A 21895-nucleotide genomic window follows, 5' to 3' on the forward strand; every position below is an offset into this window, starting at 1 on the left:
CATTTGTTATATTTGTGATCATTTCGGGGTCGTGCGCACACTGCATAGCAATTCTTGGGGGGGGACCAATGTTTGGTCTTGTGTTTTTTCCCACCTTAATAAAACTGTAATGCACTGATGTCAAGGTTATTAAGGAATACTGTTATATTGCAAATCTTAAAATAATGTATTCATGTGGACCTTGTATTTTACTGAACTGAGAGCGTCCCAAGTGCTTTTGTTTACAAAAAATAGCAGGGCAAAATTAAACATGTCTTATTAACAGATAATGCATATATACAACATGGCGTGAGACTTCAGACCTCAGTTTACACACCACAAAAGATACAGAGTACCAAGTACTGCAGTTTCTTTTGGGATCAATAAAGTGTTATTTTAATGTTGAAGATACAGAAAGCAAATTAATACTGAAGATATAGAACACAACTTCATGTTGAAGATTTAAAATAGCAGTTCATATTGCCACATATCCAAAAAGATTCAAGTGTCTCTTTAAAGCAGTTATTTAAATTTGGGGCACAAAACAGTAATAAAATCCCATAGGTATACTAAGTTTTCTTTTTGTTTTCCAATTTTGCTTCAAATTAAGGGCCCAAATAAACATGTAACAACAATTTCTCTTCAGCTGTGACCCCTAGCTGTATTCCTGCTGTGGTCTGTTTATATTGGCGTTTGCATTCTAATGTGATTTACAGTTCTACATTCAACTTTTGAACTTTTCAGCTGAGGTCACATCCTGACATTTTTGAGGGACATTTTGAAATATTAGAGTACACCAGTGTATTTTAAAAGATATCCAGTTGGTGGTGTTTTCCGAATAAAAAATAAACTTGGTGCCATATTTTTTAGGAAGCAGCTCTGGTCTAAAATCGTTCAGAATTGGTGTGCCTTCGCTAAAGGATTTGTTTTTCACCAGTGTTCTGGTGAAGGGGCGGGGGGACGACGACTCTAAACGTGATTTGACTTTTTTGGTGTCTAGTTTGTTTTTACATGGAACATACACACGTACCAGTATTTGAAGATCATTTGTTGCCTAGCAGTCCCATCTGCATGTTTTCACCGTTGTGCCACAAGCTTTGTAATTCTGGCATCATCTTCTCACCATAAAGCCTTTAACTCTGGAGCTCTGCTGGATGCACGCCTCTGTAACCTTCACCACTTACCCTGTTACCCCTCCACCCAGTCGGTGGTCGCTCTGCCCCGTTTCGCCTCTTCGTGCAAAGGCATTGATTTGTTTCGTTTCCCAGGCGTTCCAATAAAGGGTAAAGCGTGGTGCTTTCTAAGCTTGGACAGGGGAAACCAGTTCCTCCACCACGGCTTGGCAGGTCGAAAGTTCAGGGACCCATATGAGCATCTCACATATTCTCCAGGTGGAGAGGTGTGGCGTCACAGCCTGGTCACCCGAGCCAAGAAAAACTCACCAAACTCTTCTGGCCTCTGTAATTAGGGCTATTAAGATCTATTATGTCTGTGGTGGTATCAGGTTGAAAACGTGTTGTCAAGAAAGAATGCTGAAGTTTAAGTTCGTTTGTGGGCCCTATCAGGACAACACAACTCTGATGTCTCCATGCGGTAAACATTAAACACATAATGACTAATGAAACTCCCCTAGGCTATTGAAGCATAAACGGATATATTTGCAGGTAACCAACGACTGCATGTGCTTGCAATACGCGTGTTTTTATATATATATATATGCGCTCAGAAGTGCTGTCATGCAGTTGCTGAGCGAAGACTGGCAGGACAGTAAATCCGCTATGGTCACGTTTGTGACCACAAACTGTCCTTTCTGGGGTCACAATGTATCTATCAGCCGCTGTCAGGACTTACACATAACCGCTGTTGAAATAAATCCGTGTCGTAGTTTTTTCCTCATTCTCAGCGTTTCCGTAAGACCGCGTGGTCCGGAATCAGCAGTCGGTTTGTGGCGCAGGACACCGTACTGCGCGCATTGGGTCTCATCTCCGCGAACTGGCTCCGGTCAGCAGTCTCCCGTATATTTCCTTAACGGCTTTTTGCTGCTACTCTCTTTTACAGTTTTTACGTGTAATAATGTGAGAATTAGTCGGTATGCAATTGTAACGTTTGGTCTGGTGAACATATCTGCAAGGCAGTAGTAGTTGTGTCTTTCGGTAAACATTAGAAAATCGCACCCTGCTGGTAAAATAACCGGTTAACGGGATGTGGTTGATTGCAAGACAATCACAAACTGTTAAAAGTGTACAATATGTTTAGCTTTTGTTCAATTAAGGCGCACAAAGCAACAATAGACTAAACGTTAACAGTCCTCTTCGTCCTTTACGCAGGACGGAGTTTAATTCGGAAAAGCTTCCGTACTAACCGGCAATGGTGTTTTAGTTGTTCTTTAAACACAAAAAAGAAATCAACAATACCGTGACAATCTGAAGTGGAAGGCAAAACAAATGCAATTATCAACGTGAGATGCAGGTGTTAGTACGGCATAGGTTTTTAAGTGAACGGTTGCCATATTTAAAAGAGTTTATTCGTTCAAAAACTAGTGATGTTCGTGTTACGAGCCGGCTCGCATGTATGCATGGTGTGATAAGGGCGTTAGGATACAAGCGGCAATTAGCGCCATGAGTCAATTAAATGCGACAGTTAGCACGACGTCAAAAAGATCCCTCCCCCATCTTTTCGCTATAAATCTCATCCTAGTTAATCCTCCCCGTTTCATAAAATCTGTCAAAACAGGACTGATCTCGAAAATAATTACTACATGTTAAAATGTGGACCATGCATTTTTTTTTTTTTCAATACCACCCAACAACACGATATTAAATATTTAGAGAACGAATTAAGTGTAGCGCGAAACGAGCCTGATGGCTTCATAATATCACGCTAATTAAAGAAAGGACAATTATGTCAGGCGTGACGTCGGCATATGAAATATTAGCAACTGTAATCGGAGAATGGGGAGGAAAAACACACGTTTGGCACAATCCTCTCGCGCTCGTCCTCCCTCGAGCAGGTGCACCACGTGAGCGCGTGTCCGCCGCATTCCTGAGACGATTCCCCCCGCAAATGTTTGTCTGATGCAAATTCTACAAATGCGTCCGTGTTTATGTAGGGACGTGGGGGTACGGGCTCCCGCCGTCACAGCCCGCGGAGGCCCGCTCTAAGTAGCAAGGCAAACATGTTTAATGTTCTCCTGACGGAAATGTTTATGCAGCTGCTGTACATCAATAATTAAACGCCAGTCCCGCACCAACTCTGATTAAAGTCTCGCGTTCAGCTCTCATTAACAACGCCACGTGAAAACGAATTTCTTAACGAAAACGAAGTTGTTGAACAACTGCAAAAATCCTGATCGAAAAGTATACTTTAAAATCTAAATTACAATTAAATGCGGTAACGAATTAGAAATTTGGCAAACGCGGCGGGAATAATTTCCCTCAAATAAGTGAAGGAAAGAACTTTGCTCTCGGATGATGTAAGAGACAGCGGTGCGTTATCGCGCATTCCTCCGGCGTCCTGTCGCAACACGTCCGTGGACACAGCTTTGTCAAGCTAAGTGTTTTCGCCCCACTCGCTGTACGAAAGGCCCGACTGGTGCCTGACGGCTGCCTTCCTCTCCGAGTTTGACCCATTAACCCAGACCCACCCACGTAATTACCGAATCAGAAGTGCCGATTTTGCCCCGGGGTTATTTAGGAGAACCTCACTCGCGCTGTTGCGCGTAGAGGTTCCGCGGGGAGGCAATTATCACGCCTTTGCGCTTGCGCATTCAATTACGGCTTGATCTAAAAAGTAGCATAAATATTTAACGCGTTTGGCAGTTTTGTCGCCTCAGTACGTTTGTCCGACAGGATGTCAACTCAATTTACGTATAATTTTAGTTAGGTTTAGATTCTGCCCTCTTGCATTAAAACAAACAAAAAAGGTGAATATTCCAAAAAAAAAAAAAAAAAAAAAAAGTAAAACAATACATACATACATAACATGAATGAGAATAAAAAAAAGGGTCCTCCAACGTTGCGATTAGGATTTCGTTTAATTTCTCAATTCAAACACTGCTCGAATTGGCTCTGAGATTGCGGAGGGAAAAAGAACGAACAATTCCCAGCAGCGAACAATGACATCATTCTGAACTTCCGTCACTGAAAAGAGCGCGTGAAAGAAGCACAAACGTCATCTTGTCTGGCCCGTCGCGAGATAGAAAACCCCACATAACTATTGTGTTAAACAATTTAATGTTTCCCCCTTTGCGCTGAAAATGTGTGTATTTGCAAATGAATGCTAACGCTGGAAACGGGCCGTACAAAGCCGCATAAGTTGGTAGTTAACTGTTCTTTATTATTACGGACAAGAATGTAAAGGCCTAGCTGGACTACATTCAGCAGGTTACTGGCATTCGGGAAGTGTTCGTTCCGCGTCCACATTACAAACCCCATAACCATGTGAGGTGGGAAAAGTCAGTCAAGTGCTGAGAAAAACATCCAACATGCCCTGCAAATGCCCGCTACGTGTTTCAGTTAGAACAACGCAGCCACCCCGTTTAATCACCCAGTTTCTGTCATCGAATCTTGAAATATCAAAGCCAAATCAATTTACATCTGGCATTCTTTTTTCTTTTTTTTTTTTTCACTTGATTTTTTCCATACACGTGTTCTTCATATAAAAAGTTTAGCTCGTTTTCCAGGGTAACAAAAGCAAAGTATTCAGCATATCAAATAGTGTCCAGCGGCCAATTCTTAATCTTTGGATATTTGGGAAAAGATTTACATAAAGTCGTTTCAAAGTCTTAAACAATTTTATATCCAGCAACACCAACTAAATATGGTCACTGTAACTGACCCAAATATATATGTACAAGATTCAGCTTGGTCAAAGCTTACTAAAATCTTTCAGATCCTAAAAAATAACGAATTTAAGAAAACAAAATCAGCTGTACAGGGTTTGAGACATTTCGGTAAAATCAGTTTCTTAGCGCTCAGTCTCATGATTTGGGGGGGGGGGGGGGGGGGGCGTAATCCAGACCTCCGGGATGAGCGGCCGCGTCGCCGTCACGTCACGGCGGGAAGGAGGACAACTTCAGTTTGATTAAAAACACTAAGATCGTCCAGCATTCTGTATCTTCTGTCATTTTTTCATCGTCAAAAAGGGCTTGTTTTGATTTGCCTTTTGTTCTTGCTCGTTGTCTGAAAATTAAAATGAAGGGGATCTTTTCCTTCCCTTTAGAAAACATTGATGAACATCTAACTATTTTGTTAACTCTGTAAGTTCGTATAACTTGTCTTTTTCCATATATATATATTTATATATATTTATAAACTCAGCACACTATAAAACAGTAAGGAACGTGTGGAGTGTTGGTGGTGACAAATGTGCAGAAAGGGGGAAGAAGAAGAAAAAAAAGGAGAAAAAAAAAAAAAAAGGCACCACCACCAGAAGATCACAAGACTTGGAACCTCCAGGACGTCTGGTCTTTGTAGTCCAAACAGTCTGTGGCGTTGAAGTTGATTTTCCAGGAAGAAGGCGTCTGCTCCTTGTAATCCAGGCAGTCGGAGGAATTGAAGGCCAGGCTGGCTCCGCTGTACGGCTGGTGGTGGTGGTGGTGGTGGTGGTGGCCAGAAGCCTGGCTGATATGGTGGTGCGGGTGCGTAGGCATGGATGACGGCGTCATGGGGCTGAGCTGGTGGGGTGGGTGGTGGTGCGAGTGCATAGGGGCCAGGTAGGAGCCACAGTCCATGCCGCCGAAGTAGGAGCCGGAGGGGGCCGGGTAGCCCTGGCTGTACCCCGCCGCCTGGTTGTAGGACATGGGGTAGGAGGAAGCGGCAGAGCCGGAGACCGAGCGCTGCATGCAAGAGGCGCTGGAAGGCGGAACAGGCTCCGGCAGCGAGGCGGCAGGCTGCGCTGAGCCGGGTGAGATCGCCGGGCTCCAGATGGACGAGACGGTGCTGATGGAGGTAGACGTGCTGCCGATGCCCGTGTGGTTGGTCGAGGAAGAGGAGGAAGAGGACGAGGAGGAGCCGGCGCTGGAGACCGCCGGGGGAGTGAACTGGCCGCTGCTCTCCGAGCCTGTGCTCTCGCGTGTGGGGGAGGATTTCTTCTTCGCTGGACGAGCTTTGGCGCTGCTACCTCCGCTCTGTTGCTGCTGACGACACTTTGCCCGTCGGTTCTTAAACCACACCTGAAAACACACACGCGCGCGCACACGTTAAACTAAGGCTGACGCAAGCACGGAACTGTGTGCACACACTGCATGTATAGATTCAACTTAATTTATAGGCGATAGAAAAGCACACATGCAGGCACAGCCCGTATTAAATGATTAAAGAGGCTTTGCCTGCTCGTCTGAAGGACAAGTGGAGGGACCACTGTACAGCATCAGTGTGGAAAACGACTTGTCATTGGCCATTAGTTATATTCATTTGCATAGAGGCTTTCTGTTCAGGCCCGTAGATCTCATTACAGCACATGGAGGCGGCAGGGAGACCGTAGCCTATTGAGTTTCTCACCAGAGATGGTAATTCAATAGTGGCAGGAGGATCTGTCCATCTAGAGCGTTTTACACCCCCCCCCTCTCCCCCCCTCACTCACACTTATTAGCAAACAAAATTTCAAGAGGGGGAAAAAAAAAGGCAGAGGAAAAACTCTTCTTTTGCATAGCTGGCTAAAGTCGCACAGAACGATTCAGAATAACTCAAATATATTTTAAAAAGCGTCGTTAATGTCTAGGACAAAGCGTTCTTTCCCAGGGGCCCCGTTTAAACCAGCGCCATGCCGACAGACCCTCAAACACAGCAGGCCAAACGTGAAAAGCATTTTTCATCCACAGGTACCTGAAGACAACAGTACCGGATACACAGCACGTTAAAGCGCCTTATTTCGCTGACAAAGTCCAATAATGTTAATGGACAGGCGATGGGCCCCTTCTGACCAAGCTAGGGGTCAGCGGCAAAAGCATCGCTTTTCTACGTCGAGGTTAATACAGTTTCTTTATAATCCACGACGAACGACACGTAACGACATGATGCTAAAAATACTAAAATGGTGCTAAAAACGACGCGTTAAAGTCGGTTAAGCACCGTCTACAAGACTCGGTAGGGGGCCACACCGGGACGCATTTCACCGGCGGTTTGTACATATCAAAAAATAAGTTATTTAAATGATTGCAATGCAAACTTACCTGAACTCTGGATTCGGGTAGGTTGATTTTTAATGCCACTTCTTCTCGCATAAATATATCCGGGTAACGCGTTTTGGCAAAGAGCGCTTCCAGAATGTCCAGCTGAGAGCGCGTGAAGGTTGTTCTCTCACGCCGCTGTTTTCTTGGCGTTGCTGCTAAAAACAAAATGAGATTTATAAAAAAAACAAAAAACAAAAAAAGATAGAAACGCTCATTATCGCACAATTTCTGCAATTACAGAGAGGATTTTTAAGAATAAAAAATTATTTATGCAAGCTGATCCAATTTAATAGTCAATATGCCTTTTTGAAACAGATTTGCATGCACAGATTTCACTATAGCTCTGTAAGATTATTAGACTAAACACAACACATCGTATCAAAGTAATTTCACCCAAACTCACATTCCATTTGAAAATAGCACCTTTTTTTGAAAACTTATTTACCTAAAAATACTAAAACACCACACGTTAAGTACTTACGCAATATCTAACAGTCTACAAGCATCCTATAATAACGGCGCTAGTGAAGAAAACATGCGTGTTGAAACTTGGTGTGTGTGCGTGTGAGTGTGTGTGTGTGTGGGCTACCTGGATAGCCGACCGACGGGTGAAGTAGATCCATGGCGGCGCCGCTTAGCCCCAGGCCGTTCATGGCGTAGGGGGGCTGTTTGAGGTATGACATCATACTAGAGGCAGTCACGGGTCCCCCCAGATCTTGCCAGTAGTTCGATTTCCCCCGATGTTGCAGTTTGACGGAGTGCAGACCCAAAGTAAGGCGCCAAAATGCGAACGTTATTAGGCCCGTTCCACTGCTCGGGGACACTAACCCAGGAGGTCCAGCAGAAGGGCAGCTCACGGCAGCCTGAAACCGAAAACAAAACATTTTCACATTCCGGTCACGTAGAAAACAGCACTTTTGAAATCATCCTGACGTGAGCAAATGAAGGAAAGCCACAAACTGCCTGGACCAAATGTATCGAAACGAGACAACAAATTTGCATCACGGCTTAGTTATAGTGTTCTCTCTTTCGGGAAATGTATTAAGCTTAGTGCTCAAATAACAGGTGTTGATGCCACCGTGTTATATTTAATATAAAGTAGTTCACAAAGCAAGTATCACACCAGTAATAATTCTTCCCATTAAATCAATCAATCGTTTATAGCCTATACTTTCGGGAAGGATAGGATGTAGCCTACTAGCAATTTGTACACACAATTTCAGATTGTGATCCGTTTGCTCAAATTATATTCAGTTTCACTGTTCAGCACCGCCCAAAGAGTTACTGTCCAATTTTGAAGGTTTCTAAGAGGTGGAGTGTTTATTAGGCTACTTTTGTGTTTTTGTCTGCGCTCGACGGCTAAAGTTGATTTGAAACATTAACATTCATTTTTAAAGATTTTTGAGAAATTTCAAATATTGGTTAGTACGACTTTATTCGACATGGGTGAAAGCAATAAAAATACTATCGTAGGCCCAATACGACATCGAAATGGAAATTAGAAACCTCGATAGAATATTGTGCAGGCCTCACTCACCTTCGTAACGGCTTTATATTATAATCACAAATACAGCATTATATTACAGTCGGTAAATTAATTTGTAGAGAAAACGTTAACTTGGAAAAACTAACAGATTTTTTTAAAAATCACTCGAGTGATTTTAACTATTAGTCAAGCACATCAACTATTGTCAAACTTATGTTGATACAATACGTTAGAATTGTGTATTTCCATTTTACAAAAGTTAAATAAAAGTCTTCCCTTTTAAACCCGTCTAATCTGAATGATTTAATCTATCTGACCGGGAGTTGTGTGTATCCTAGCTGTTGGCCGAGTTGCTTCTCGGGGTTCTGTATATTCAGACCTTTTCTTTAACTATGTTTAGCCCAGTAAGGAGCGGTTAAAAAGACGGAATCTTCGTGCAAATGAAACCAATTACAATGTAGATTAGACCTCCGGGGAGAGCGGTTAGGCTACAGTCTTATCGATAAAATAAATTAACAAAAAAACAAAACACTCCTCACCAATTACCCCGCGAGCACCCCGGTCGTGGCGAACGATTCCACCCTTAAACTGTTCGTCTTCCTTGAAATTAATACATAAACGTATCAAATTTCTATTAACTATATTTAATTTATTCTGAGTGCTTGGCCGCAGTACTGCATGATTGCTAGTCTACTACTTGATTCACAACAAATCAGCGACACGGCAGCACTAATCCCAGAAAGTGTCTTGAAAAGAAGTTTAATTTGCGGGTTAACTAACCGGTTCGACTCGCCTCATCGTGGCCTTAAGCAAAAACTTTTATTTTAGTGCATGACCGCGAAAACTTCATTTCACACTGGAACCCACTCCGAAAACACTTTAATGCTTAAAAGTAACATTTGCTTACCTTTGTTTAACCTCTCCGCTCTCTTCCCTTGTCAGGTGTATTTTTCGCACAGACCGGCACAGAAACCTCAACGATTAAAAAAAAAAAAAAAAATTATCCAGCCAATGGCAGAGATCAGGGAAGCAAAATCGAAGCAGCTCAAAACAAATAAATAACCTATAAAACTCTCCTTAAAATTCAGGTAAACGACTACATGGACATCACACACGTGATCTTCCGCCGCTGTACTCGCCGTAACCTATTCAAAGCGCGTTTCCGGGCTTTAAAAGCAAATAAATCAAAGTCATTTGCTTTGGCTGCTTGTTCGTGTCAGTCACTGCGTTAAGGTGATTGCTAATGTAGACGGATGGAGATTGATCGCCTTCTCCTAAGCCTGCCTCTCTATGAGCCTAGGACACCTGCAGAGCCTCCCCCTGCAGCCAATCGCAGCGCTCTCTGTGCGGGAGCGACAGCAAGAGCAGCCAGTCAACGTCGCGATCAGCCCGGAACCCCCACCCCCGTGTGACTGAAGACAGCGCAAACCTTCGGCGTCCGGGCAATTTTTAAGAGCGACGGAAATGTCTAAAACATAAAGAAAAGTACTCAAATTTAACGGCTAAAAAGAACAGCGCGTAAAATCGGAGGTATTCGAATTAGTCTAGAGCGAAATTTGAGTTTATCTAGATTATTTAGATTAATATAGGGAAAAGATCTAAAGTGTTCAAAAGGTGAAACCTTTTACCTTTTACAAAGGTGCACCGTCACATAATTTTTTTATTACGAAAATCGAAGTAGCGAAATATGATAATTACAAAACCACGATGAAAATTCGGGCGTGCTTGAAACGGAATAAGACTGATGTGTTGTAATTGTGCTAATTCCCTACTTTGGGAGCAGGCTACAGCGTTTTAATAAGAGACTGCAAAGGCTGTGAAGTTAAATATAGGCTTGGTGCGCGGAAACAATGAGCAAATTTGGCCTTGTGCCGCGGATACGCACAGACGGTAAATCAGTGAGCGCTTTTAACGTCACTGTGGCACTGAAAAACTTTGAGGGCCTTCGACTCATCTCAAATGGTAAACGGGCCACTAAAATCCCAGACTCAACGATACATTTACCGACTGCCTTTTGATGCTGAATGGTTTCAGATACCGTTAAAGCCACATAAGCTCACAATTCATAATGTCCATCGATTTAGCACGGGATAAAAAAAATGCAGCAAAAAGTTTAATTTATCCACTTTATCTATTTTCATTTTTATTGTAAGCCTATCTCATGAATATTAATGGTTGGCTAATCCCCACTTAGAATTACATTTCAGAATAGTCTGTGTAAAGTTTAATAGGCGGACTCTTTTAACGCGCCGAGGGGAAATGTGAAAGGGATTGAAGAAAAACTCAGCCGATCCAGAAAATAAATGAAATCAACGTCGGGAGAATCGCGGGACCGAAGAATCAAAGAAAAGCACCTTTCAAGCCTCACTTTCCCAAAGAAACGCCAATAAAATACGGTAACAGAATATCACGGAGGGCGCAGTATTCCCTCCACTGTTTCTCAAAGGGTCGGCGAGATGCTCACGGCACTTTAATAAGGCTTCGCTCGCTCCTTTTGTTGATGTCTCAAAATAAACTCCTTCTAATTGAGGCCTGGGCTGAAAGCGAGCTAATGTTCAAAGCAAGTGACCGCTGTAGGAACGAAATTACATTTTTACTATATGGGCCATCCAGTCAAAGGCCGGCTTTGCACGTCGCTCTACAGATCTATAAAGTCATCGACAAAAGTGCCCTCAGAAAGAACTGAGATGCCGCCGTAAGCCGCCAATAGCAAACAATGGAGAAAAGTTATTGGTCGGAGGAGGCTCCGTAAAAACCAGCCTAACAAACGTTTTTACTATGTAAAAAAGCCTGTGCAGGCCTCAAACGCAACGCATTCCACCAACTCCTAAACTATTTTTCCCGGGGAAAAAAAAATGTATATGCAGAAGAGTCGTTAACGAGTGTGATCCCCCCAACACATAAAACGCAGCATTTATTACTGCAGTTCTCCTGTTTTCTTCTTATTTTCTCAGTCCCGATGTGGCTGAGACCGCGCAATAAACCCAGAACAAGTATCAAGTTATCAAGTTGCAGGAAGCTTTTGTAATAAGAGTATTTTGTCTAATCCCAAATTGCAGTCGAATTTTCTTAATGCTGAGCCCATAAATCTCGGGATTAGAGGAGGCGAAGAGAGGAGGGGGAAAAGTTTTCTCTCTTTAGCCGACAGGACCGGAGCAGGTCGCGGATGTTGTCGGTGCTTAATAAAACGGTGATGCATAAAACACGGTATATTGTAAGAGGCCTTCCTCGGAAGGATCGGTACCGTTTTCCCTTGGCCCGTTTTATAACGCAGGAAGGATATTCGATGGTCGGGTGCCCTGTGAAGTCCAACTGATTAACACCTGCAGAAGTGAGGCCACGGACTTCAAAGCAGCTGCGTCGCCACGGCGCGGGACCCGACGGCGCGCGGGGGTCCGCATCTCGAGCCCAGCATTCGCAGCGTCGCGCGGAAAGCCGCCTTTTTGCTGCGTGCAAAGCGAAGTCACATTTTAGATTTGTTTGTTTCATTTTTATTCTTACACATTTAGAAAAACGCTCAATTCGTGGTAATCCTGATACCGCTGAAAAAAAACCCAAGTGAGACTCAGGTAAGAAAATCATGTTTTTGATAATACTGTTTAAGTTTTAATTTGTGGCAATAAATAGTAAAATTGTGGCAATAAATTCTAAAAGCAGGCAATTATGACGAAAATGGCTTTTTCCTTTTCAAATAATTTTACATTAGTCATATTGTCTGTCCAGCAGCATAAACATGCCACCTAAAATACAAATCAAATTAAATATTTGTGAATTGAAGTAGTTGTGAAATAAAAATCAATGTTATCCTCCAATTTGCTAAACACAGTGCAGCTAATTTAATATATTTAAATGACAATTCTTTCGTTAAAGCCCGAGATCTGAGACACTAACACGCAAAAAAAGTTTGGGCACTTTTGTTTCAATAAAAGTTGCGCTTAAAAGAAATTAAATGCGATTCGGTAACAGTACGGCGGGCCCCTTCGGTCTTTTAGACATCGAAAATGTCAAACATTATTATCGCAGAAAATGGAGAAACAGTTAAAGGCGTCGAATGGATAAACCGGATGTATTATAAAGAGATAATCGTGGCGGACCGTTTCAAATAGCCCAGGCTTTGAATTAGATAGACTATCTAAAATGAGCGATGAAATTGTTTAAAGTGGTCATTTTGGCAGGGAAGCCCACCACAGCGTATTTCATAAGGATTACACGGACCACGCGGCAATTCTAATGTACAAAATTATGACAAGCATCCTTAAACTGTATTAGTCAAAGAAAAAAAACACGCGGTGTAATCGTTTGCGAGGACCGTTAAGTGTGTTCCTTTCATGACATTACAGCCATCCGTCATAACTGCGGAATAAAAAAACCCACCAAAACAAAACAAGAAAAAAAACAAAAACAAAAACAAAACACAAAACCAAAGAGTCCTGGGGGACATAACTCACACGTACAGTCGGACACAAGCAGAGAGACGATGAGCAAATTAATTTGAAAGTATTAAAGGCCAAAGAGGACGTCAGCTGTCAGGACGTATTTCCCTGATAAATCGGGGCTCCGGCGACCAGTTAAGACGCAGCCGATCGCCACAAGCCTCTGCGACCGGGCGAGTACCATGAGAGAAAGCAGATGTTTTTAGACAAAGTGATTTAGCCTAATCTCACTCCGAGGAGCGGCTATTCGACATCGACCTCAAGCAAAACGAAATACAAATACCAATTTATAAATACGCATAAAGAATCAGGGAAGTCCAAAGAAAGTCGCGTTTTCGCCACCGCTAACCGACTGGAGTTCGCGGGTCTGCAGCGTGTCCAGTTTGTGGCAAAATCAACATTTTTCACGTTCGCAACTAACGCACAACTTTAAATTCGTTCTTTGCCTACCCTGCGCCTAGTTAACCTGACACATGGAATGATGCCGAAAGAATTACAGGTAACACAAAAAAGAGATTTTAGTTGTTGTCCCTTGCTTAATAACTAATAAAAAGTAAAATAAAACCACCAAAGCGCTTTTAGTTTTGGAGCCGTCACTGGAAAAACAAGTTATTCAGCACACGGAACAATTTGACAGGCCAAATTAAATCAAAGTCCATATTTACAACCGGTGTAAGAAAATCCAAAACGTTCAAATGTATTAACGCAGCCGGTACATAAAGAATGGAAAATAAACTTTAATAACCGCAAACCCGTGATAGGCGAATACGACGCGATAACGTTCGTTTCATTACAGCTTACACTGGTACCGAAAAAACACGCATGAGTTAAGAGTATGAAAGCGTTTCGGTTTTTATTGATGACTGGTAATTTTAGGAATAAATAAACAAATGTTCACACAATAAGTCAGCAGCACGAGATGTGAACCAGAGACATATGAAAGCATGGATCTCTTTTTAAGTATACAATAAATATTAACGAGGTCCTCAGTTAATGCGTGTGGATGTGAAGATGGTCACTTGCACATATCTTAAAAGACAAATGACATTAATTCAAATCTGATCTCAGAGTGCTCCTGTATATAAGATATTGCAAGTCCCCCCCCAGACAGTCAAATGAAATATACAGCCTGACCCTCACTCCCCTATAAGCAAGTACTTAAAAGTACTACACATCCCAACTTACTAGATCTTAAATGTTTGGTAAACCATCCATGAACAAAAAATATGTAATAAAAAAAAGTGTGCATTTGTAAATGCAACATTCCCATCAGAAGATATTCTATACATTTAAAAAGTAGTGTAATTAAGAGACATTCATTAAAGAGATATTCATTAAATAATAAACACTGCTTGCTATAAAGAATATGCTGACATGTTTTGATCTCCAAGTTGAAATGATAAATATTTTTCTTTTTTTTTGGAAATCCAATAAATGTTAATGAAACATTCCTTATAAAACAACGCTGTGTTGTACCTAAAAACTTTGCACTCAGAATCTCCCGCATGTGAAATGAGCCCACGTTGTCAAGGCTAAGAGGCTACGTGCGCCTGACACGTCACGGACCGAAAGGCCGAGAGTCTGGTCTGGCTCTCTCCGAGTCACTGGGCTGCGGGTTGTTCGGCTCCGCAGAAAGGCTTGGGCTTGGTTTCAGCATTACGCCTCTACCACATAAAAGTACCTTGTTTGCAATCAAAACAAAATGGAGCATAATCTATTACCGTGTGTGAAACGTAATCCATCAGTGTACAGGAAACCCAAGGTGTTAGTCAGGGTTACCCACCAGCCCAGGGTTAGAATTGTGGACCCAACTTTCATATAAAGTTGAAATAAACATAAGTGTTGACGTGTGGTTCAGTATGATAATAATACATTTCTTGAAATTGCAGTGAATACTCTTTTGATCCTTAGTCATTTTAGTGTGTTTCTGTCCCAATGACGGTCATTGAAGGGTACACTTCTCCTCTTTCTTAGACATCTTTCCTTTGTTCTGTTCCAGAGTCCTCTCCAGGTGCTCATCCTCTTCCTCCGCCCTGCAAAAGGGTACACGCGCACAAACACACACACACACACACACACACACACACACACACACACACACACACACGCAGGGTCAGAGGTCAGAGACTGGGACTTGAGACGAGGCAACCTGCAATGCTGCCTCCTCGGCTGTGTGGCTCTGTGGCCCAGGTCTGGTGAAGCTCTGCGGTTCCAGGGTGGCTCACTCACCCCCCACTCAACAAACAGCAAGCACTGGGGAAAACACAGGTGACAAACTCCAGCCTACAAAATGACCTCAAAGTCATACTTGTGACAAGTGGAGGGCTAATTCTGGGTCAACTATCCCAGAATGCTTTGCAGGGGGAAAGGAGGGAGACAGAGGGGAGCAGACTTACTCCTTCTCCTGTGCATCGAGATCTCGCACGAGTGCGTCGCGTTTGTTGACCAGGATGACCAGGTCATCCAGGAGAAGCTGCTCACGGCGCTTCTGGGCCTCGGTCTTCTGCCAGTCTGGAATCAACAGTGAGAGGAGCTTCAGGGGTCAGTGAAAGGGAGGAGCAGGGCACAGGGCCGTGTGCAGTATACAGCTACACCTGATCAACGCACACATGGCTTCACCTCCATAAACCCCACCGTCCCCAGCACCAAGAGCCTTCATGCAGGTCCAGCTGGACACAAGAGAACACTGCCAGAGTTAATTAAACACTGAGGAGTTAACTGAGCGGAGACGGACAGAGGGGAAAAGCTAAAGAAGACTCCGGCCTGAGAGGACTAACTGGCCACAAGCTCCACTAAAGCTTCCCCACAAGACTGCCACAGGATTTCAACGTCGGAGAACTGTGAGCCCTGCTATTCATTATTTTATTTGTCGTGACAGGAGTTTGTGGCTTGGTTGTACTGTGTTCTGAACTTTAAGGCCTGACTGCTGTGAATCAGAGGGTGATGTGAGTAGGAGCTTCAGTGATGGGTGTTTCACCTGTTACCTCAGCGTGGAAGTCACAAACAGGAGAAACTCAGATAAGAGCCGCAAAGGTGAGGTCAGAGCGCCCGCACTAGCTGCCGACGCAAGTTGCCACGATTTCTCCACACCTTGTGTACCTGGCACCCCACCGGACTGCCAGCGCCTCAGAGCGCATGCCCAAGGCACCCGCAGTTCTCACAGGGTCACTCTCTCCCAAACAGATTAAAGCACAAGCAGAACTCCTAAAGGCTCTGGCTGGAAGTTTCTCACTGCAGACTGCAAATTGAGTTATTTGAAGTTCAGAGTGTTCTTTTTCAACAGTGTCAATAAATCAAGTCTACTTGTGCAGGAAAATGTTGGAACATCGTGCCAAACTGGCCAGGAAAGCCAGCCTAAAAAACATCCTGGCTACTCCAATCAACCATGACTCATATTGGTGGAGATATGAGGAGAGATACCAGTGGCTGCTAGGTTACCTGGGCCCATTCTCAAGCCTGCTGGTATCCGTGCGCTGACTTCACATACTTCATGGAGCACATAAAAAAAAAGCCTGAAGGCAACGCCCTACCTGCCCACAGCATGGGGCCTGGTCTGTGCTCGCTCTCACTCACCTCATGGACATGTATCAGACCATGTATTGATAATTAGACGATGTAGCCGTATTTGAACTGATTTCTGTGCAGACCAGGGCAGGGTGTGTAAAACGTCTTCAAGGCCAATCCATGCCCTGAAAAGGTCAGTCCTTAAAATAAGTGCATGTTATTAAAAATAAATGTTTTTTTTTTCTCGCTACGGTGGTGTGACCATGTGTTGACGGGTGGGCGGGGCCTGGCCATGCCTGTGACCCGCTGGGAGCAGAGGTGGAGTCTAAAAGGTCTCTACTCCTCCCGCTTGGCCTTTGAAGTGGTGGTGGGGGGGGCGGCGCCCGGCGGCAGCGTCCGACATGGCTGCGAGCCCTCCAACCGCCCCGGACCGCTTCCTCCTCCGTAGCGTGCACTGTTGCCACGCCAAAAACACTCAAAACGACGCACCTCTCAGAACAACACTGAAGATGGGAGGGTGCAACAACGGAGACTTGATTTTCAGTATCTGACAAAATACTGGACGTTAGGAACAGGAAAGAGAACCTCAGTGTGTGTTGAAATAAGCATGTGGCATTCTTTAATAAATCATATAAAAGGTAAAATTGCTCAGATGTGATTTTCCTTCAGTGATTCCTCTGTCCCAAAGGCCCACTCACCGGTTTCCATTTTCACACTTTTCTGCACTGCCCCCCTCCATCTCTGTAATTCACTGTCATTCCTTCAACCCCTCCATCAAAAAAACAAAAAGAAGGAAAAAGACAATGCCCACTTCACAATGGAGAGGGGGCTACAGCCAACGAAAACCTTTCCACAGAGGTTGAGAGAGAGAGAGAGAGAGAGAGAGGGGGAGAGAGAGAGAGAGAGAGAGAGAGAGAGGGGGAGAGAGAGAGAGAGAGAGAGAGAGAGAGAGAGAGAGAGAGAGAGAGAGAGAGAGAGAGAGAGGGGGAGAGAGAGAGAGAGAGAGAGAGAGAGAGAGAGAGAGAGAGAGGGGGAGAGAGAGAGAGAGAGAGAGAGAGAGAGAGAGAGAGAGAGAGAGAGAGAGAGAGAGTTACCCTCTGTCCCACCTTCGTTTCCCTCTCCGACACTCTTGGCCAAAAAGCCAAAGACACTCCCCAACGGGCCCGGCAGAGGCAGCATGCAGCTGTCAATCAAGTGCAGAGTGTCCCGCCCCCCTCGTTAAGAAGGTAAACAATAAAGAGGGACGATGAGAGACGTGGGTGAGCAAACAAGCAAAGACTTCAGCTCTCTCACTCTCACTCTACCCCACCTCAGCAACCTTCCTAACGACAGCCAAGCAAAGAAAGGGAGAAAGAATGAGCGAAAGAAAGAGAGGAAAATATGTGTAATCATCATAGCCACTCACGGGCGCTACCAACACCCCCAAACCTCAAAGAACAGAAAGGAGGAAAGAAGAGGCGAAAGGAGGGGAAAAGAAGAGAGGGAAGCAAGCGAGGTGTGTGCGCGCGCGCAATCCTTTTTGGATTACCCCCCACCCCCCAAACACACACACACACACACACACACACACCCGTTTCTTCGTTGCCCTGGGCAATCACGTCAAAGCTCACATGGTTGGTGCTTATTCAGATAACCCTAACAATGCACACCAACGGTAACCATGTGAGTCCTCTGAAGCCACACAAGAATGCACTGGTTCAAATCCCCATGACCCTCCTCCCAAGCCCAATGCATTCAGGAGAGCAAACTGCTCCGCGCCTCTCCGAGGAAGAGAGCTTCTTCCCAGTACGTCACTTTAATATTCCCCCAAATTTCACAGCCAACACACGGCTGCACTCTCCTCCTTGTTTTGGCATGCAAGAAGGCAAGACGAGACTTTCGGGGGCCGTCGGAGAGCTTGCGTCTGTCTTTTTTTTTTCTTTTTCTCCCTTCCAGAGAAAAACTACCTTTCCTTTGCTAAAAACAGGAAGTGAGTAAGGTTGGTGGAATCCAGAGCAAAGACTTGCTCTTATTACAGCAGAGGTGCGGCGGGCTCTGAGTGGCGGCGTGAGGCGCCACTGGACGTGGGCCAACCATGGGCCAACCATGGCCCAACACAATGCCCAACATGACTCATGCCTCAAGGGGGGAGAAGCTGGCAGGAAAATGGTCTCCAACGCTGCTCCTTCATTTACCCTGAGACTGCAGGGCCCTACCTGAAGCCGCAAAGACTCGTATCTTCTCACTTAAAACAGCAAACAAGCAAAAAAAGAAAAATGACACCAACCGACTGTAATTCTCCAAGATAATGTGTCAAAACAAACGAAATGAATTATTTCAAAGAAATTTGATCATTTCTAAGTTAGAATAAAGTTATGTGCAATCACCCACTAACACACAATGTCATCCATACTGTGGTCTCTGCTGTTGACTCCTGTAGTGTGTAAGCTGTGTGCGGGCATTAGGTCTAGAACACAGCCACAAACCTGTTGCCAGGGGCCGCACAACAGTGGAGGGCAAGGCGCAAAGACCTAAAGCTGGAGTTGGAAAACACATGGTCACCAGGCCCTAAAGCCAGGAGAGGGACACCAGGCGCTGATCCCTTAAGACAGTAGAAGAACTTCCTGACAGAACATTCAGACTTTCAAGGAATGAAAGTGTGTGTGTGTGTGTGTGTGTATATATATATATATATATATATATATATATATATATGAAAACAAATTAAGCTAAATGCAGTAAAGATTGGATGACCATAATAAGAAAGAAATGACAAGAGACTAGTATAAAAGGATCCTTTTTTAAGAGTATAAAATTCCCCTGGAAAAAGAAACTGCTCAAACCTTTACAAACATGCCTGAAATCTACACTGGAATGGAAATAAACAGATTTCTTTTGCTTTTTTTTGTGGATAGTGCAAAAAAAAGGAGGAATTGTCATCCTGTCTTATCTGCAGTTCCAGTCAAGTAGCAATCTTGAAAGAGTTTGCAACATCATCAAAGCTGGCCATTTGACAGGATTCTAGCACTGCACCTAATCAATCCAGCGAATACAGCAGTCTGGGAGGCCAACAAAGCACACATAGATTTACAAATGGGGTTGTTGGGGGGATAAGCTCCTGCACAGGATTACATATTGATTTGAAACATATAAAAAAGCTTATCATATAAAACCGGAACAACAAAAAAATAGGGCACCTATGCATAAATCCCTTTAAGAGAGGAGCGTCCACTTTCAAATAACACGGAGTGCGCCACGTCTGAACTGAGAAAGAGATGGACAGAGAGAGAGAGAGAGAGAGTGTGTGTGTGTGTGTGTGTGTGTGTGTGTGTGTGTGTGCGTGTGTACGCGCGTGCACATGAGGGAGTGTGTGTGACTATGGCAGGCTGATAAAAAAGGGCAAAAAGGATCAATTTGGAAGCAGAGAAGTAAGAACCATGGCATATTGTAGAAGGCCACATTCAATCCCCAGGGTTTCTTTACCCACTCCATAAAGTTGCCTGTAAATCCAGAATACCAAAGAGCAGGTTCTCATTTACTAGACATTAACACTCGGCATGGAAAACCCTCCCCGCCTGAATCTTCCCCATGTTGTCAGTTGGCCTTTGTTCAAGACCCACCCCTCCCGCGTGTGTGTGTGTGTGTGTGTGTGTGTGTGTGTGTGTGTGTGTGTGCGCGCGTGCGCGCATCTTTCTTTCAGCCTTACCTGATTTCCTGAAAGACTTGGGCTTAATACCAATTCAAAATAGTGTTATGAAATGACATCTGTATTTTAAACATGAAATGTGATCTGTGATTCACCTTCTGAGGAATAAATTGAAAAAGAGTTTACAGGACGGTAACAAGACGAACATCATTACCACACAACACGTGGTCTCCATAACCAAACATTACTGTGCATCATTACCAGACAAGCGCAGTGCATCATTACCACACATCAGTGTGTTCACTCTTTATGCTGCACTGAGGTAAAGGTGAATCTTACCTGGGCCCTGCACTTACACACACCATATCAGCTCACACAGCAGATGAAGTGTCTGTACTTTATATGAGAGAGAGAGAGAGAGAGAGAGACAGGAAAATGTGTGTGTGCCTGCGCGCGTGTGTGTGTGTGTGTGTGTGTGTGTACACACCAGTGGTCTCTATTACTACTGTCATCAGCCAGCCAACCAAATCAGAAATGACCTGTCTGCATTGGCTGGCTGTGAAAGGACCTGTTGGAGCACCAAATAAGAAAGTGATGCGCATGCTGCCCTCACCAGCAGCTCAGAACTATCACTGCCACAGCGAAGAAAAGCCCCGTGCCTGGGGGGGAGGGGGGGGGGGGGAGAGAGAGAGAGAGAGAGAGACACACACACACACAGAGGAAGACAGTTGAGGGAGTTGAGGGAGAGAGAAATGTACCCATGGCCGATAAAAATGCAACAAGTTTTCACTATACGGGTTGATGGGTTTGGGGGACTAGTGGAATCACCTTGATAAATATAGAGCCTGTTTAAAAAGACACATTCTGAGAATAAATTCAATATTAGTACTGGCTGCTTCATTTTGTAGCATCACTGTTTGATATGAGATGACCTGCATGACAACCGCACTGTCTCACCAGAAGTAGCGGCACCTGCTTGGCAGGCCGCAGACATGAAAAAGGTACACAGAGAAATAAGCATCACTTCCAATGCATCTTTTAGGGGAAAAAGAAAATTATGACAGGAACTTCTCTTCTTGCACCGTATTCCAAAAGCGAAACATGGGAGAGCTGCGTTTGCGACATGCATCTTATGCTTCACGTCGGTGTGAAGCTGGAGAGGAAGGCAGGTAGGGGCGGAGCCTGTGTGGAGCAGAAATACAACCACACAGGGTGGAGCTAGCGCTCTGCTTGGCTATGCATGTCCACAGTCAACCCCCTCAAACTAATTAGAATTGATTTATGATGGATCAGGTAGCTTATCAGGTGCAGAAAGAAATTACCATGGCTAGCCAAGGGGTGCAAGGGTCACCATCGAATAGCAAAATCAATTTGCATTGATTGAGAAAGGTTCATTTTGTGAGAAGGGTGACACAGTGAGAGGGATTAAAGTTAAACAGACAACTTTGATACCACACAACAGGCCTTTTTTTTTTTTGCCAGCCTTCTTTTCCTGCTTGGGGAACACGCGCTCAAAAAGATGACAAACGTGGCCCATTCCTTGCAGCGCCCGGTCACTCGCACAGGCACGCCATCGATGTGCAAGCGTACGCGCTGCAGTAAAACTCGAGACTCGCGCGGCAAACACGGACACTTGGACTCGAAATCCAATACGGGGGGTAAAACAAAAGCTTATAAAGTGGAGAAACAAGTGCCAA

At 44.2% G+C, this 21895-nt stretch overlaps 2 protein-coding genes across 8 annotated transcripts in view; both read right to left on the reverse strand.

Moving 5' to 3' along the window:
• Positions 1–4449: 4449 nt before the first annotated feature.
• On the reverse strand, positions 4450–10021 carry otx1 (orthodenticle homeobox 1). Of its 2 annotated transcripts, none has more exons than XM_081722291.1 (4): positions 9544–10021; positions 7740–8013; positions 7151–7305; positions 4450–6151 (listed from the first exon to the last, which is right to left on the reverse strand). In XM_081722291.1, the coding sequence occupies exons 2-4, from the start codon at positions 7834–7836 to the stop codon at positions 5414–5416; spliced, it is 990 nt and encodes a 329-aa protein (XP_081578417.1). In that variant the 5' UTR covers positions 7837–8013; positions 9544–10021; the 3' UTR covers positions 4450–5413. The 2 variants fall into 2 exon arrangements, with proteins under 2 accessions (XP_081578417.1, XP_081578418.1); XM_081722292.1 differs by having other exon boundaries at positions 7151–7302; positions 9544–10015.
• A 3882-nt stretch (positions 10022–13903) lies between these two features.
• ehbp1 (EH domain binding protein 1) overlaps positions 13904–21895 on the reverse strand; it is a 118822-nt gene continuing 110830 nt past the window's right edge. For 5 of the 6 annotated variants that reach the window (XM_081722280.1, XM_027017819.3, XM_027017818.3 and 2 more), the window contains 2 exons: positions 15466–15580; positions 13904–15102 (listed from right to left, as the gene is read on the reverse strand). In XM_081722280.1, the coding sequence (XP_081578406.1) occupies positions 15012–15102; positions 15466–15580 (206 nt within the window). In that variant the 3' untranslated portion in view covers positions 13904–15011. Of the gene's footprint in view, positions 15103–15465; positions 15581–20811; positions 20858–21895 lie in introns of those variants that run through there. The other variant, XM_081722282.1, reaches the window with a different exon arrangement.

Source organism: Electrophorus electricus, chromosome 10 (assembly GCF_041902795.1).
Source record: "Electrophorus electricus isolate QZ-2024a chromosome 10, ASM4190279v1, whole genome shotgun sequence".
Lineage (NCBI taxonomy): Eukaryota > Metazoa > Chordata > Actinopteri > Gymnotiformes > Gymnotidae > Electrophorus > Electrophorus electricus.

Excerpts from the sequence above, each read along its gene's own strand:
- otx1 (XM_081722291.1), bottom strand. The coding sequence starts at position 7,836 with ATGATGTCATACCTCAAACAGCCCCCCTACGCCATGAACGGCCTGGGG. Across the intron at positions 7,306-7,739 it reads CCCGTCGGTCGGCTATCCAG|CAGCAACGCCAAGAAAACAG; the intron begins GTAGCCCACACA and ends TTTTGTTTTTAG. Across the intron at positions 6,152-7,150 it reads TACCCGAATCCAGAGTTCAG|GTGTGGTTTAAGAACCGACG; the intron begins GTAAGTTTGCAT and ends GTGTGTTTTCAG.